General features: G+C 68.2%; 1 protein-coding gene across 5 annotated transcripts in view; it reads right to left on the bottom strand.

The window, feature by feature from the left end:
- FLNC (filamin C) overlaps window positions 1-15,803 on the bottom strand; it is a 58,072-nt gene that overhangs the window by 10,444 nt on the left and 31,825 nt on the right. For 2 of the 5 annotated variants that reach the window (XM_075124590.1, XM_075124594.1), the window contains exons 14-35: window positions 15,466-15,609; window positions 15,027-15,150; window positions 14,331-14,491; window positions 13,427-13,517; window positions 12,888-13,057; window positions 12,355-12,472; window positions 11,536-11,798; window positions 10,354-10,951; window positions 9,525-9,698; window positions 8,561-8,723; window positions 7,713-7,873; window positions 6,981-7,148; window positions 6,481-6,604; window positions 5,700-5,856; window positions 5,026-5,215; window positions 4,517-4,540; window positions 3,923-4,170; window positions 3,247-3,345; window positions 2,552-2,651; window positions 1,957-2,097; window positions 1,130-1,258; window positions 781-954 (exon numbers count right to left, since the gene is read on the bottom strand). In XM_075124590.1, the coding sequence (XP_074980691.1) occupies window positions 781-954; window positions 1,130-1,258; window positions 1,957-2,097; window positions 2,552-2,651; window positions 3,247-3,345; window positions 3,923-4,170; window positions 4,517-4,540; window positions 5,026-5,215; window positions 5,700-5,856; window positions 6,481-6,604; window positions 6,981-7,148; window positions 7,713-7,873; window positions 8,561-8,723; window positions 9,525-9,698; window positions 10,354-10,951; window positions 11,536-11,798; window positions 12,355-12,472; window positions 12,888-13,057; window positions 13,427-13,517; window positions 14,331-14,491; window positions 15,027-15,150; window positions 15,466-15,609 (3,721 nt within the window). The remainder of the gene's footprint in view (window positions 1-780; window positions 955-1,129; window positions 1,259-1,956; window positions 2,098-2,551; window positions 2,652-3,246; window positions 3,346-3,922; window positions 4,171-4,516; window positions 4,541-5,025; window positions 5,216-5,699; window positions 5,857-6,480; window positions 6,605-6,980; window positions 7,149-7,712; window positions 7,874-8,560; window positions 8,724-9,524; window positions 9,699-10,353; window positions 10,952-11,535; window positions 11,799-12,354; window positions 12,473-12,887; window positions 13,058-13,426; window positions 13,518-14,330; window positions 14,492-15,026; window positions 15,151-15,465; window positions 15,610-15,803) is intronic. The other 3 variants (XM_075124591.1, XM_075124592.1, XM_075124593.1) reach the window with 3 other exon arrangements.

Below are 15,803 nucleotides of genomic sequence, written 5' to 3' on the forward strand. Positions count from 1 at the left end.
TGATTCCTTTACTTCTATTAAAATTCTTCTTTTAAGAAACTGAATGCTTTTTCATTGTTCTTAAGATCCAAGGGTTTGGGTCTGTGGTCACCTATGCAAACTGGTGAGGATTGTTATCAAGCCTTCCCCAGGAAAGGGGGTGTAGGGTTTGGGGAGGATTTTGGGGGGAAAGACTTTTCCAAGCGGGCTCCTTCCCTGTTATATATTGATTAGACGCTTGGTGGTGGCAGCAATAAAGTCCAAGGGCAAAAGGTAAAATAGTTTGTACCGTGGGGAAGTTTTAACCTAAGCTGGTAAGAATAAGCTTAGGGGGTTTTCGTGCAGGTCCCCACATCTGTACCCTAGAGTTCAGAGTGGGCAGGGAACCTTGACAACCCCAGATGGCGGGAGAGGGGGTTGTTACCAGGGGGCACAGCCCGGCGCGGGGGGAGGGTTTGGGGGGTGCAGCTGGGCCACAGGGAGGGGCCTGTTGCAGGGGGAAGGGGCCGGGCAGGGGCAGGCAGGGGTCCTGGGGGCTGGGTGGCGGTCCGTTGGGGTGGCGAGGGCTCCGGGGCCTGGGTGAGGGCAGGTGGGGGTCCGTCTGGGTGGTGGGGGCCGCAGGGGCTCGGTGGAGGCCCAGTGGGCTGGCGGGGGCCCCGGTGGCTGAGTGGGGGTCCATCAGGTGTAGGTGGGGGTCTGTCGGGGTAGTGGGGGCTCCAGGGGCTCGGTGAGGGCCCGACGGAGTGGTGGTGGCTCCGGGGGCTGGTTGGGGGCAGGCGGGGGCCCGACGGGGGGGCTCACCGGTGATCTTGGCGGTGAAGGGACTCCCCGGGACGTGCTGCTCGTCGAAGCGGACGATGACGCTGTAGTCGCCGGGTGCGGTGGGCAGGTAGGACACGGTGCAGGTCCCGTCCTTGTTGTCTTTGCAAGTGATCTCAGCCTTGGATGGGCCCTCCACGGCCAGCGACAGCCCCCCTGGGGAGCCGGCCGTCAGGGGTGCCGCAACCATGGCCCCCCGCCCTTCCCCTGCCTGCCCCCTGCCCTGCCCTTCCCCCCCACCAGCCCCCCATCCTCCCGTCAACCTTCCCCTGCCAGCTCCCCAGCCCTGCCCCACCCCTCCTTTCCCTGCCCCCAGCCGCCCCCCTGGTACCTTCGCCGGCGCCCTTGGTGACGATGGTGAAGGTGGCCGGCCTGTTGACCATGCCGTGGCTCAGGCCGGGCCCATAGGCGCTGACGTGGCGGGGGTGGATGGCGTCCACGTAGAACTGTAGGGGGCTCCCTGGGGAAGGGGAGGCAGGGGCACTGTGACTGGGGGCTGGTGGGGTGTGTGGGGTGGTCCTGGGGGGCAGGGGCACCCTGATAGGGGGCTCATGGGACACTGGGGGTCCTGTGGGGCAGGGAGGAGTGGGGGCTTGCAGAGAGATTCTGGGGGGCATGGCCCCAGGGGCTGGGCCAGGCTCAGAGCCCCCCAGCTTGGCCCAGCCTGGAGGGAGAGGCTGGCACTGAGCCCTGGGGACCCCAGGGGCAGGGGGTCCCATGGGGAGAAGGCTTGAGAGAGCCCTAGGGCCCCCCGCCTACAAGGCCTGGGCTCTCAGGGGCCATGGGGGGCCGGCTCCTCAGAACCAGGCTGGCACTAGGGGGTGCTGGCTCTGCGGAGGGGGCAGAGTCTGGGGGCTGGGGAGGAAGGGGCCATGGCACCAAGGTGGGGGGGATCATCTGGGGGCTGAGGGGGTGGCCCCAGGGCTCTCTGGGGCCTTCTCCCCATGGGACCCCCTGGGCCTGGGGCCTGGCATACAGGGCAAGGCCCTGTCGGGAGCATCCCATCCTGGCAACAAGGGGAAGGGATGAGGGCGGGGTACTCCCATCACCCCCATGGGGAGCTGCGGGTGGGCCGGTCCCGGGTGTTCCCCAACCCCCCCAGGAGCCATGGCCGGGTGGGTCCCGGGGCCCCCCAGCTGTGGGCGGCCGATCGCTCACCGGGGATGTGGTTGCCATCGTATTTGATGTCCATCTCGTGCAGCCCCTTCTCCACAGGTGCGAACCTCACGGTCACCGTCCCGTCCTTGTTATCCGTGATGCTGGGCCGGGCCGTCTTCCCCGAGGGCATGCGCACCTCGCCTGGGGGGAGGGAACGGGGGAGACACCATCAGTGGGCTCCCTCGGCCTGCCCGGGTACTGCCCCATGCCTCCCACACTGCTCCACTCCCCGCGAGCTCTCCCCCTGGTCCGCCCCCCCCAGGTCTCCCACCCCTACATCTGCTCTGCTCCTGAGCTCTCCCCCGTTACTACCCCCCTGAACTCTCCCAGCCGTACCCCCTCCCTCCAACCCCCCCCAGCTCTCCCACACCCTCAACTCTCCCACCCCCACACCTGCTCTGCTCCTGAGCTCTCCCACCCCGACCCACCCCCAACCTCCTCTCCCACCCACTCGCTCCAACCCCTCCCCCCGCAGTGCCGTCCCGCCCTGCCTGGTGCTGTGGAACTGGGTTGGAGGCCCCACGCCGCCCACCCCAGGCTGGTGCCCCGCCCACAGGGCCCCTGTGGCTCGGTGCCAGGCTCCCCCCGCCCGTACCGGTGATCTCCCCTTTCTGCACGGTGAGGGGGATGACGAGGTTGAAGGGCCGCAGCATGGAGTCCAGGCTCTCGGCGGGCGCGACGGGCTGGTCCGTGGCCTGGCGGGGTGGAGGGAGGGGGCAGAGAGAGAGAGCATTGGCAAGGCAGGCAGGGTGCCCGAGGCGGAGCAGGACAGGAGCAGAGAGCGACAGGCCCAGGGCCCCGCACAGGCCCATGGGAGACAGAGCTGCAAGAGAAGGGGGGTGTGGGGGTGCGGGGACCTGGCGCAGGTACCCCAGATGGTTGGAGCTCATTGTGGGGGGGGGGAAATCACTGCACCCAGAGCTTTGGGGGGGCCCTCATCCCGTGGCACCAAAATCCTCTCAAGGGAGACAGGTGGGGGTCCCCCCGGGCCTGCGACTGCCCCCAAGCCTGCCTGGAGCCGGGGCCTGTGCCAGCTGGGTGTGAGACAGACAGTGCCGCTGGCTCCGCATGGCCACGGCGCACCAGGCACCGGGGGGATTCGCCCCTGGGCAGATGCCCGGGCACCTACAAGGGTGGGTAACGACGGAGGCTGGTGGGTGCCCTGCCGAGGGCGAGGGGGGCCCAAGCGAGCCCAGGGCTCAGAACCAAGAAGCGTCCTGGGCAGAGATGGGGGAGAGGCAGCAGGATAGGGCAGAGAGAGGCAGCGGGGCCGAGGGGGGCTCCTGGTACCCAGCGCGCCGGGTAGCCGCCAGCCTGGTGCGGAGAGAAGGGCTGGTGCAACTGGAGCGAGTCGCACGGCTCTTCGACGTGGGGGATGGTCTCGCACGCCTGGCGGGAGGCAAGGAACAGATTAACGCAGGCGGCCATGCCGGGCTCCATGGCTCGTAGCCACGCTCCTGGGGGGTGCCCCGCAGGATCCCTCAGACCAGGCACAGGGATCGCTCGCCCGGCACTGAAATGCAGCCACCTCTGGGGTGGGACGCAGCAGCTGGCTAACAGCCCCGCAGCAATAGCATCCAGCGAGGAAGGGGCCCCGCAGCTAAGGGGGTGCTCCCCTGCAGCACCCTGGCTGGGGGACCTGTAACACCCAGCGCCCCCACACGCTGCACGATGGCAGCTCGGCGCCCCCTAGTGCTACCCTGCGGTACTGACAAGGGACCTACACCCCCTCCTGAGCCCCAGCACAGCGCCCCCTAGTGCCGCACTGGGGCCAGCACTGACAAGGGGAGCACACTGAGCTCCCCCCATCCTCCCTCCCAGCACAGCGCCCCCTAGTGCCACACTGCGGTCAGCGCTGACCCCAACTGTCCCAGCAGGACCCCCAATCCCTGGGTTTCCCAGCAGGTCTCCCTGCCCACGGCTGGCCCAGCCCCACCCCGCCGAGCTCACTCGCCCCCGGACCCACCAGCACGTGGAAGGGGCTGTTGGGGATGAGCTCGCCCCCGAAGCGGATGGTGATGACGTATTTGCCCGGCTCGGGTGCCGTGTAGTAGATGTCGAAGGTGCCGTCGTGGTTCTCCACCACGTCCACGTCCAGCTCGGCCCCGTCCGGCGTGGACACCTTGCACGTCACCTTCCCCTTGCCTGCCGCCTTGGCATCCACCGTGATCACCGTCTCCTCCCCGATCTGGATGGTGGGGCCCAGGCAGGCGCCTGCGGGGTGGAGGGATATGGTCGGCCGGGGGGGGGGGAACAGGTGCCAGGGCCGTGCCCATAAGCAGGGATGGCATCTGGCCCTGCCGCTCCACCCACCCAGCTGAAGGGAGCTGAGCATGGCCGGGGTGTTGTAGGGGCTCTGGCCAGCCACTGGGGGGAGCTGTGATCCCTGCCCTCAGCCAGGGGTTCAAATCCCACCCCAGGCAGCCCATGCCTTAGGAGTCGGGCTCAGAGCAGCCACCAGAGGCCCTGGCTTCTGGCCGCTTAGCCTGGCCGTGCCCCGGGTCCTCCCCATGGCTCACAATGGCCAGAGCCTCCCTCAGCCACAGAGAGCAGGACTTACCCAGTCCATGGCCCCCAATGGACACTGCGAAGAGAGGGAGGGAAAACTTGTGAGAACAGGGCCAGCCACAGAGCTGGGGCATGGGGCTTCGGGTCAGGAGCGAGGGGCAGAGGCCAGAGGTCATGTGGGGTGGGGGACTGGAGGCTGTGTGGGGCAGGAGGGGGGCTGGAAGCCACAGAGGCTGCGTGGGGGTGCCGGAGGCCGTGGAGGCTGCATGGGGTGGAGGCCACGTGGGGCGGGGGTCAGAGGCTGCATGGGGGCATGAGGCAGAGTTTGTGGGCCACAGGGGACAGGAGTCCGCATGGGGCAGAGTCTGGGGGCTGCTTGGGGTGGGGGCCGGAGGACACATGGGGCAGAGTCCGGGGGCTGCATCAGGAGGGGCTGGAGGACGCGTGGGCCAGAGGGCGCATGGGGCAGAGGGCCTGTGGGGCAGAGCCCAGGGGCTGCATCAGGCAGGGGCCGGAGGACGTGTGGGGCAGAGTCTGGGGGCCGTGTGGGGCTGGACCCACCTGTGACCAGGCACTTGCTGGCGTCGCCGCTGGGCTGGGCCAGGGTGCGGAAGGGCGAGAAGGGGATCTCGTCGCCCCCATACTTGATGGTGATGGTGTAGCGCCCCGTCAGGTCGGGCACGTAGGACACCGTGTAGGTGCCGTCCCCGTTGTCCCGGATGTTGGCCTTCTTGGGCTTGCCCTCGGGATCCTGGCCAGGCACAGACGGGTCACAGCCGCTCGGCCACCCCAGCTCCCCAGCCCAGGGCAGCGGGCAGAGCCTGGCCTAGGGGCCCTCCCTTCCACCCCCTAGGGGGCTAGTGCCCCCATCACAGCCATGAGCCCCCCTGCCCAGTACCCCCCCATCACAGCCATGGGCCCCCACAGCCTGACACCCTGCCATCAGAGCCCTGGGCCCCCCTAGCCCAGTACCACCCCAACAGAGCCCTGGGCCCCCCAGCCTGGTACCCCAAATCACAACACCATGGGCCCCCCAGCCTGGTACCCCGCCATGAGAGCCCTGAGCCCCCCAGCCCGGTACCACCCCAACAGAGCCCTGGGCCCCCCAGCCTGGTACCCCACAATCACAACACCATGGGCCCCCCAGCCTGGTTGCAGAGCACCCCCATCAGAGCCTTGGGCCCCGGCCCCCAGCGCCTGGTTGCAGAGCACCCCGGAGCCTTGCCAGCACTCACCAGGATCTGCACAGTGAGCAACCCCTCGCCGGCGTCACGCGCGTCGATGGTGAACTCCACGGGCAGGCTGGCGGGGATGCCCGCGGCACTGAGGCCTGGCCCGCTGGCCCGCACCTTGCTGGCATCGTGAGCCGGCAGCGCCTTGATCTTAAACGGGCTGGAGGTGGAGAGGCCGGAGTCAGAGCTGGGTCAGGCCAGCTGGACGTGACTGAGGCTGGGCTGGTGGAAACTGGTCCATCTCCAGGTTTGGGACTCGGGGGGAGGGCCCAGGGCTCTGGTCCCCCCAAGCTGGACTTTGCTGTAACTTCCTGCTTTCTGGGCTAACCAGCTCTGTTCCCGACCACTAATAACCCTCCTGTGTCCCACGCTGGCTGAGTCCCTGCGGGCTGCGGAGTGGGGGTGCAGGGCCACTTTGGGAGTGTGCGAGGCTGCCCCAGGTGTCCCAGCCAAGTGGACTCACGGGGTGAGCCGGCGGCTGAATGCTCCAAGGTCAGACCCAGGAAGCGTTGAAGCCGAGGAGGCTCCTTGCCCTGCGGGGAGACGCTGCACCAGAGTCCTGCCCGGCTCCATCCCCAGCGGGGCAGGAGCCCCGAGCCTGGGACTCCGGGAGGGTTAGGACTCAATCTGACCTTACTCCGGAGCCTGCCCCAGCCCCCTGCCTCCGGCCGGCTATTTGTCCAGCCAGGCCCGCGGGCTCCAGGAGCCATTGTACTTCGGCCTTGTGCTCCCCCCCCGGCGGCACAAGCCCCCTCCCCCACACTAGCCCCTCCACCAGGCTCACCTGCGCGGCACCTCCTGGTCGGCGTACTTGACGGCCACGGTGTAGGGCCCGTCGCTGGCCGGGGTGTAGTTCACCTTGTGGGTCCCGTCCCCGTTGTCCCGCACGTCCACTGGCTCGGCCAGGCCTGCGGCAGAGGGGCACAGCCCAGCAGGCTCAGTGCGGGCACCAGGGGAGCCTCCCCCAATGGGTACCGCCCTGCTCAGAGCCCCGCGGGGGGGGAGAATGAGGGGGGATGGGTAGCAGGGGCTGCCCCAAGCCCCCTCTCCCGATGAGCCACCCCTTCCGCCAAGCCATCCCATCCCCCACCCCCTACCCCAAGCTGACCCATCCCCCGCCCCTTATGAGCCACCCCATTCCCCACCCCATGAGTTATCCCACCCCCCTACAAGCCATCCCCAGGGGGTTTGATGCCCCATTCCCACCCTGCGCCCAGCCCTGTCATGCCCGGCCTGGCACTGCCCAGCCGTGGTGGGGGGAGCCCAGGGGTCTGCTCCAGGTACCTGAGGGCCCGAGGACCGTCACCTCCAGGGGCGCCAGCCCGGCCTTGCTACAGTCAACGGTGAAGGTCTGGGGGACACGGGCCCGGACGCCAGCCCCCAGCCCAGGACCCGAGCACTTCACCTTGCTGGGATCCACCACGTCCTTCACGGGCACTCGGAAGGGGCTCCCTGTGGGGAAAGGGGTGGTTACCAACCGGGGGGCAGCTGGACCCCAGCCCCCAGGGCAAGGCAGGGAGCCTGGCCCGCACTGACTTCAGGGGGACTTCACACCCAGATCGGGAACAAACCCCACGCCCCAGGGGCCGCCAGCCTGGCCGGGAACCACCACACCAGCCAGCCTGCTGCCCCCCGGCCCCGGACCAGAGCCGCGGGCCCAGCCGGCCCGGTGCCCCCCGGCCCCGGACCTGAGCCGCGGGCCCAGCCGGCCCGGTGCCCCCCGGCCCCGGACCTGAGCCGCGGGCCCAGCCAACCCGGCGCCCCCCGGCCCCGGACCTGAGCCGCGGGCCCAGCCGGCCCAGCGCCCCCCGGCCCCGGACCTGAGCCACCGGCCCAGCCGGCCCGGTGCCCCCCGGCCCACCCTGACACACCCTTGGCCAGCTCCTACCAAGCCACCCTGCTGCACCCCGGCCTGAGGCGCACGTGGCAGGACGAGGAGGTGACCCCAGCCTCCCAGCCCAGCTGGCTGTGACCCCATCCCCCAGCCTGTCCGTGGCCCCTGGCTGCGGCTCCTACCTGGGATGGGGCGCCCCCCGAAGGTGATGTTGACATCGTAGTCGCCGGCTGTGAAGGGGATGTACTCCACACTGCAGCTGCCGTCCTTGTTGTCCTTGCAGGACATCTTGGCCTCCGAGGGCCCCTCGATGGCCAGGCCCAGCCCGCCAGTGCCAGCACCCCTGCCAGGAGAGCCCGGGGCCGGTCAGAGCCCCCGCTGACCACCCGGGAAATCCAGCTCCGCCTCGGCCATGGGCCAGAGCAGAGGCGTGGGAGGGTGGGGGGAGGGCATCTGGGGCCTGGCCCCGCAGTGCACCGCTCCTAGGTCAGGGGGCTGAAGAGGGGCTCTGGCCAGGAGCAGCTGATGCCAAAGGCAGCATAGGGGGTGAGCTGCCCCGGGGAGCCCCCTCCTCGCTGCCAGCCCTCAGTTATCTCCGGTGCGGCTGCTCTGAGCCAGGAGGGTCCCATTCGCCCCAGGCATGGCACAGGCTTGCTAGAATCTTGCTCAGCTCTTGGCCTCTTGTGGCAGGGAGTTCCACAGGCCAATCGCAGTGGATGCATTTAGTAAGCGTCTGTCCTGGCCCTGTGCTGTTACCCAGAGTCCCCAGCCAGACCTTCCGGAGCCAGGCCACGTGGCCGGCCAGCAGTGCCAGGACAGGGTTTTCCTTCCCGCAGGGCCGTGCCCGTCCCCCCTCAGGGCTTTCACACCACGGGAGCTGCCCACCTCACGGGGCAGGGAGTGGTGTGGGAATGGGACCCAGAGAGCCACTCGCCAACATCCATCCCCCACCCCAGCCCGGGCCATGACCGTGGCGGCTCCGTGGTCTCCCCCTCTCCCCAGCAGATCCCGGCGGGACAGGGGCCGGTACCTGGTCTCCACGGTGAAGCGGTTGGACTTGTTCACCAGCCCCCCCTCCAGGCCGGGGCCATAGGCGCGCACACGGCTGGGCTCGCAGCCCTCGGTGACGGCCACGCGGAACGGGCTCTTGGGTACTGGCACCTCGTCATACGTCACCTCCACCCGGTGCAGGCCTGGTGTGCCAGACGGGGCGGGGAGGGGTCAGGAGCTGCCTCTGCTCCCCCCCAACTGCCCCTGCCCCCCAACTGCCCCTGTTCCCCCAGTTCCACACAAGGGTCAGGAAGCTCCCTCCCCAATGCCTGCAATGCCAACTGGGATTTTGGAGCTGGGGGAAGGGGGGGGCCTGGTCTCTGCTCCCCATCACGAGAAACCAGGCCAGGTTTGACATGGGTTCCTTCCCCTCCAGCCCAGGCAGCCCCATGGGGTATAGAGGCCCCTGGGACACCCCTCCCCAAGCTGAGCTGGAACCTGTCCCACCCCCACCCCAGTGAAATCCTCCTTCAGGAAGCCCCGAATCCCAAATCCACCACCCCCACCCCCACCAGGGTCGGGCTGTGGACCCAGCTCCCAGGCGACAGGTGCACCTGGAGTCCCCCGCCCTGGCTGGAGCACACCAAGGTCTCTAACAATAGCCACAGACTCAGGGCAGCTGGCAGGGCCTGGGCACCAGAACGCCCCCCACTTGCCCGGCCCAGGGCACCTGCTCCCTACGGTCCAGCGATAAATCATCCCCCGGCTCGGCCACGGCGTCCCAGCCTTCCCAACTCGGACACTGATTTATAGTGTGACCTCAGCCAGTCGGTGCACCTCTCTGTGTGCCTCAGTTTCCCCCTCTATGCTGGGGATAATTACCCTGACCCTGGGCCTATATGGTGCTGTCTGAATGTCAGGGCTACTACACGTTGAGGGCAGGGATAGCCTAGCCCAGGGCTGGAGCTGTGGGTGGCCCTGACTGGGGGGACAGGGCTCCTTACCCTCCTCGTAGGCCGTGTACTGGACGCGGTAGGTCCCGTCGCCGTTGTCTGTGAGGTAGGTTTCTGTCTTGGCACCCGAGGGGTTAATGACGCGTGCCTTGATGTGGCTGCCGCCCGTCTTGGTGAGCGAGCGGGCGTCCACGGTGAACTCGGTGGTAACCTCGCGAAGGACACCTGGCGGAGCGAGCGGGCGGTGAGTGCCAGTCTGCGGGCGCCGCTGCCCCCCAGAGAGAGCCGCACCGGCCTATCAGCGCGCTGGAGCCCGGGCTGTGCCAATCAGCTGCCAGAATCTTGGCTGAGGTGGTACCCGGCAGGACGTTTGGTGGAACCCCCTTCCCTGGCAATGGGCCCCGGGGGGCCCCCATCCCACCCCCGGAGCCAGGCAGAGCTGCACAGGGCCAGGGAAAGGACCCCATTCAGGAGGGAGCAGGTCGGCCTGGCCACACCCAAAGAGCAGAGATGGGGGGTGGGTAGGGGGACATACGGGATGGGGGTATGGGGACAGAGGGGGAGAGATGTGTGGGGGGGGGACGGATGGAGGGGCATGTGGGGCAGATAGAGAGAGAGACAGGTGTGTACAGGGACGGATAGAGGGATAGACAGAGAGAGGGTGTGTGGGGGATAGATAGACAGACAGACAGATGTGTACAGGGACGGGCAGATAGACAGGTAGATGGGGGTGTCGGGGGATAGCTAGACAGACAGACAGATGGGGGTGTTTGGGGAGACAGACAGACAGGTAGATAGGGGATGTCGGGATAAATAGACAGACAGATTTAGACAGACAGGTAGACAGGGGGTGTCTGGGGACAGCCAGCGGGGCCCTCACCTCGTGGCTCCACGCCGGGCCCGAAGACCTTGACGGCGCTGGTGTCGACGGCGGGCTGGACGTTGACGCGGGCGGGGAACTTGGGCACGGCGTGCCCGCCGTACTTGATGGTGATGGTGTAGGTGCCGGGGAAGGCGGGGCTGTAGGTGATGGTGTAGGTGCCGTCGCGGTTGTTCTGGATCACCACCTCGGCCTTGACCCCCGCCTCGGAGACGATCTCGATGGTGAGCGCGGCCTCGCCCGCCTTGGAGCAGTCCACCAGGAAGGTGGCGGTCTCACCCGCCGTGCCGCGCTCCAGCCCCGGCCCGCTGGCCGTCACCTTGCTGGGGTCGAAGAGCGGCTGGATGTTGGCCTTGAAGGGCGAGCCGGGGATGTGGGACTCGGCAAAGAGGATGTTGATGGAGTACTCGCCCGGCTCCGTCGGCAGGTAGGACACGGAGCACGACCCGTCCCCATTGTCCTGGCACTCGATCTTGGCCTCGCACGGGCCCTCCACCGTCAGGCCCAGCCCGCCAGTGCCCGCACCCTTGGTGTCTATGGCAAAGGGGGCCGGCTTGCCCACGAAGCCGCCTTCCAGGCCCGGCCCGTAGGCGCACACCTGAAATGGGAGCGGGCGCACATCAGCAGGGCAGGAACGGCCCTGGGGGCAGCTGCCAGCGATGTCTTCTCTCCCCTCTGGCCATGGGAGGAGACGCGAAGGCTGCCCGCTCCCGGTCGGGGTTACGTCTCCCTACATGGCATGGGGGGTACCCCAGCCTGGCAGGGCAGTGGCAGACCCTGCCCCCCAAAAAGTGATCCCAGATCCAGCCCCAGGGAGCAGGCTGGGAGGGACCCCATCGGGCCCAGCCCTCCCTCCCAGCCCTGGAGCCTGGGACACTGCCTGGCATCTCCTTAGCCGGGTAGCACCCTCCTGTGTCCTGCAATGCCTGCTCTCTGCCTGGCACCAGAGCACCGGGGGGTCAATTCCTCACTGCCATCGCTCCGGTCTGCGAGAGCTGGGAGCGCAGCCCCCTGGTGTGGAGAGGGGAGCTGGGGGGCACCGCAAAGACGCCCCGGAGCAGACCGGGTGGGCGGGGGAGCCGGGGGGAGCCTGAGAAGCTGGGTGTGAAGCAATCCACCCGTGGCATGCTACCAGGGCGACAGGGGATGGTGCCCGGCCCGCAGGCAGCCCCCCCCGCTCACCTTGGACGGGTCCGGAGGCATCACCCCCTCGACGGAGAAGGGGCTGCCCGGCACGGGGTGCCCATCGTAGGCCACGTCCACCTTGTAGGGCCCCTCCTCGGGGGGCATGTACTTGACGGTGTGGATGTCGTTGCTAGTGCCCGTCTCCACCTTGCAGGGGATGGGCCGGCGGGAGGGCGAGGTGATCTTCACGTCCACCTGGCCCTGCCCTCCGGCACCACGTGTGTTCACCGCGAACTCCTGGTCCCTGCCCACGTCCACCTCTGCAGTGCGAGATCAGGGCAATGGACCTGCGCCCACAGTGCCAGCCCCTCGCCCGACACACCCCACCATGCCAGCCCCTCGCCCGCCGTGCCCCACAGTGTGAGCACCTCTCCCACCGAGCCCCATGGTGCCCCCCCTTGGCACCCCACCATGCCAGCCCCTCGCCCGCCGTGCCCCACAGTGCGAGCACCTCTCCCACCGAGCCCCATGGTGCCCCCCTTGGCACCCCACCATGCCAGCCCCTCGCCCGCCGTGCCCCACAGTGCGAGCACCTCTCCCACCGAGCCCCATGGTGCCCCCCCTTGGCACCCCACCATGCCAGCCCCTCGCCTGCTGTGCCCCACAGTGACACCCCTTTGCCCACCACACCCCACGGTGCCAGCCCCTCGCCCGCCATGCCCCACAGTGCCATCCACCCACTCGCCTGCCACACATCGCAGTGCCACCTCCATCTCCGCCCACTCCTCCTGCACCCCATTGAACCATCACCCTGGCATTTTCCAGCCCCTCCAGCCCATCCCCCGGGTCTCTGGGCGCGGCCCTGCCCCCACTCACTGTTGTTGAGTCCCTGCACTTTGACCTTGCTGAGATCCAGGGGAGGCGCCACGCTGACGGTGAAGGGGCTCTTGGGCACGGGGTCCCCCCCGTACGTCACCGTCACAGCCAGATTGCCCTGCGCGGGGAGAGCAACCGAGTCAGGGAACGGACAGGGGGCGATGCCCGGCAGGGAGCCGCAAAGCCCAGCTGTGGGTGTGCAGGGGGAAGGGGGGGACGATCTCCGGTTGCTGAGCGTGTGGGGAACGATGCTCGGCTGGGGATGGGGTGGGGTGTGTGCGATGCCTGGCTTCTGCATGTGCGGGGAGGGTGATGCCTGGCTGTAGTAGGGGGCGATGCCCGTCTAGGTGTGTGTGTGCAGGGGGGATGATGCCCAGCTCTCGTAGGGGGACGGTGTCTGGCTCGTGCAGGCGTGTGGGCGTGATGCCCGGCCCTGGAAGGGGGTGATGCCTGGCTGGTGTGTGGGCGGGGGAGGGCGATGCCCAGCCCTGGAAGGGGGCGATGCCCAGCTGGCGCGCGCCCCGGCCCCTCACCTGCTGGACGGCGGTGTACTTGACGGTGTAGGAGTAGTCGTGGTTATCGATGATCTCGAAGTCCCGCACGGCTGGGCCCTTGGCCGCCCCAGCGAACTGCACGTCCAGCTTGGCCTTGCCGGCGCCCTTGGTGAACACGGTGAAGTGGGTGGGTTTCCCGACCTCCACTCCTGGTGGGAAGGGGATCGAGGCGCCGGGTCAGCATCCTGCCAGCCCAGCTTCCCCCGGGCGCCCTGCACCCACCCGCCACACAGCGCCCCCTGGTGCCATGCAAGGCATCGGGGCTGGCACTGACTGCCTGGCAGAGTGCCCCCCGCCGAGCCCCTGCCCCGCTCCCCCCCACACAGCGCCCCCCGCCGAGCCCCGCCCTGCTCCACCCTGTCCCTGCAAGCACCCCAAGTTCTCTTCAGAGGTCTCCCATCCGGGTGCTGTGCAGGCCCCATACTGCTCAGGGGGGACTGCCAGCCTGGGGGGGGGCCCATCCCCTGACCCGGGGGGTGGGGGCACTGCAGCCTCCTAGCCCATGGACACCCCCTCACCTGTCCTGCTGAGCCCGGGCCCCTCAGCCTTCACCTTGCTGGCGTCGTGGGACGGGTCCACCTTGATGCGGAAGGGGCTGGTGGGGATTTCCTGGGGGGCACAGGAAAGAGAGGGGTGAGAGAAGTCCTGCTGGCTGGAACCTGAGGCTGGGGGGCCAGGATCCCATGGAGGGCCAGACAGGGGGAGACCCTCCTGCTTCTCCTCCTGGAGCCCCCCGCCTACCCGGCAATCGCCCAGCCGGCTCCAACATGCTGCCCCCTCTGGGGTGGAACACGGCAGCTGGGCGGGTGGGCTGGATCCACCAGTGGGGACGTGAATTCGCAGCCATGGGTCCGAGAGCTGCCCCGGCCAGGCCCCTCCAGCAGCACAGACGCCCCCAGGCATGGGGTCTGCGCTGGCCACAGGGCTCCCATCACTCTCCCCCAGGGGCCTCCTCCTTAGCCTGGGACAGCAGCATGCCCAGCCCAGCCCAGCCCCCACCCCCGCCGGCTCAGGGGGGCAGCCAATGGCAGGTCCCTCCCAGTATCCCCAGTGCCAGGGTGAGAGGTCACAGGGAGCCCCCTACAGAGCCCCTTGAGATGCCCCCCAAGGGGGGGGCACCTGGGGAAAACGGTGGCTTTGACGCTGGTCTGAGCCCCCCTGAGATGAGATGGCCCCATGCGCCATTCCTCTGCCCTGGGCCCAGCATCAGTCCCACACCCGGCTGGCGAAGAGCACCACAATGGTGTAATACCTGGTGCCAGGCCATACCCAGCTGGCGAAGAGCACCATTATGGCGAAATGCCTGGCGCCAGGCCATACCCAGCTGGCGAAGAGCACCATTATGGCGAAATGCCCGGCGCCAGTCCATACCTGGTTGGCGAAGAGCACCATGATGGTGTAATGCCCGGCGCCAGTCCATACCTGGTTGGCGAAGAGCACCATGATGGTGTAACGCCCGGCGCCTGGCGGCGTGTACTTCACTGTGAATGTGTCGTTGTCATTCTTGATGATGTCAAATTCGATGTCAGCCTCCACTGGTCCCACCACACCTGGGGCGCACTTGATCCCAATGCTCACATCCCCTGCAACAAAAGCCGAGGCAGCCCCCATCACCGGGGAGCTAGCCAAGCCGCTGCGGGGGCTGGCACGCAGGGCGCTGGTCATGGGGGGCTGGACTGGCTGAGCCCCAGGGGCAGGGGGGCTGGCACACAGTGGGGGCCGAGTAACAGGGGGGGACTTGCTTTCTAGCCCTGGGTAAGGGCGGGGAGGCTGGAGGACACAAGCAGCCCCCATCACTCCCTAGGCCTGCCCCGAGAGACTCTTTGAGGCCAAGGGGCAGCTTGCTCTTCATGCCCCATGTAGCCCGCGGACCCGCAGCCAAGCTGGCCAGTCCAGGCCCCACAAACATGGTGGCGTTTGCAATAGTGGTGTGCCCATCCCACTAGAGATCGGGCTGAGACCCATCACGCTCGCTACACACGTGAACCCCCAAAAGCTATCAGACGGCAGCCCTGACAGCGGTGCCCTGAGCACAGCTAGAGTCCCATGGGGCCGCGTGCCACCCAGCAGAGGGCATGGAGGAGCAGGGACGCCCCACGGCCCCTCGGCCGGCCCTACCTTGCCCGGCCTCGCTGCAGTCCACAGTGAAGTAGGTGGGTTCGTTGGCTTTGAGCCCCGTTTTCTCCACGCCGGGGCCGTACACCTTCACCTTCTCCGGGTGGCTGCCCTCACCCACGGTCACCTGCCGGGAGCAACGCACCGTGTCCATGGGCCCTGGCTAGCCGCGGGGCCCAGCCCCCCGCCCCACACCCACAGGGGGCCGCTCCATCCTTGGCGGGCTGGGCAGGACGCCCGGGCCAGCTCCTTTGGGACACCGCCGGGAAGGGGATGTTTCCAAGCCAAGTGGAGGGCTGGGATCCCCCTGAATCCGGAGCCCCCTCAGCGCCCTGCCATTGCCTCGTCGCTCCTCTGGGAGCTTGGCAGGGTGCCTAGCCGGCGGGCACCGGTGCCCGCTCAGTCCCCCACCGGAGGGCCAGCAAGAGGCAGGGTCACTCACCCGGAAGGGGCTCTTGGGGATGTTCACCCCGCCCCAGGAGATGATGATGGTGTGTTTGATGGGCTTGGTGGGCACGTAGACGCAGTGGAAGGTGTTGTCACCGTTGTCCTTGATCTTGATGTCAATGGGGAAGCCCTCAGCATCCTGTGGGCACAACTGGGAGCTCAGCCGCAAGGCAGGCACCAGAGGGCAAAGGTCACCCCCGCCCCAGGCTGTGTGCGGGCCAGAGAGAGCCACCCCTCCTGCTCCCTGGAGGATCCTCCAGTTCCCCCTGTGGAACCTGGTACTGCATAGGATGGGGCTTTGGCTGGTACCCCACTAGTGCCACGTGCTCCGGG

This window comes from Caretta caretta, chromosome 1, assembly GCF_965140235.1.
Source record: "Caretta caretta isolate rCarCar2 chromosome 1, rCarCar1.hap1, whole genome shotgun sequence".
In the NCBI taxonomy this organism is placed as follows: domain Eukaryota; kingdom Metazoa; phylum Chordata; order Testudines; family Cheloniidae; genus Caretta; species Caretta caretta.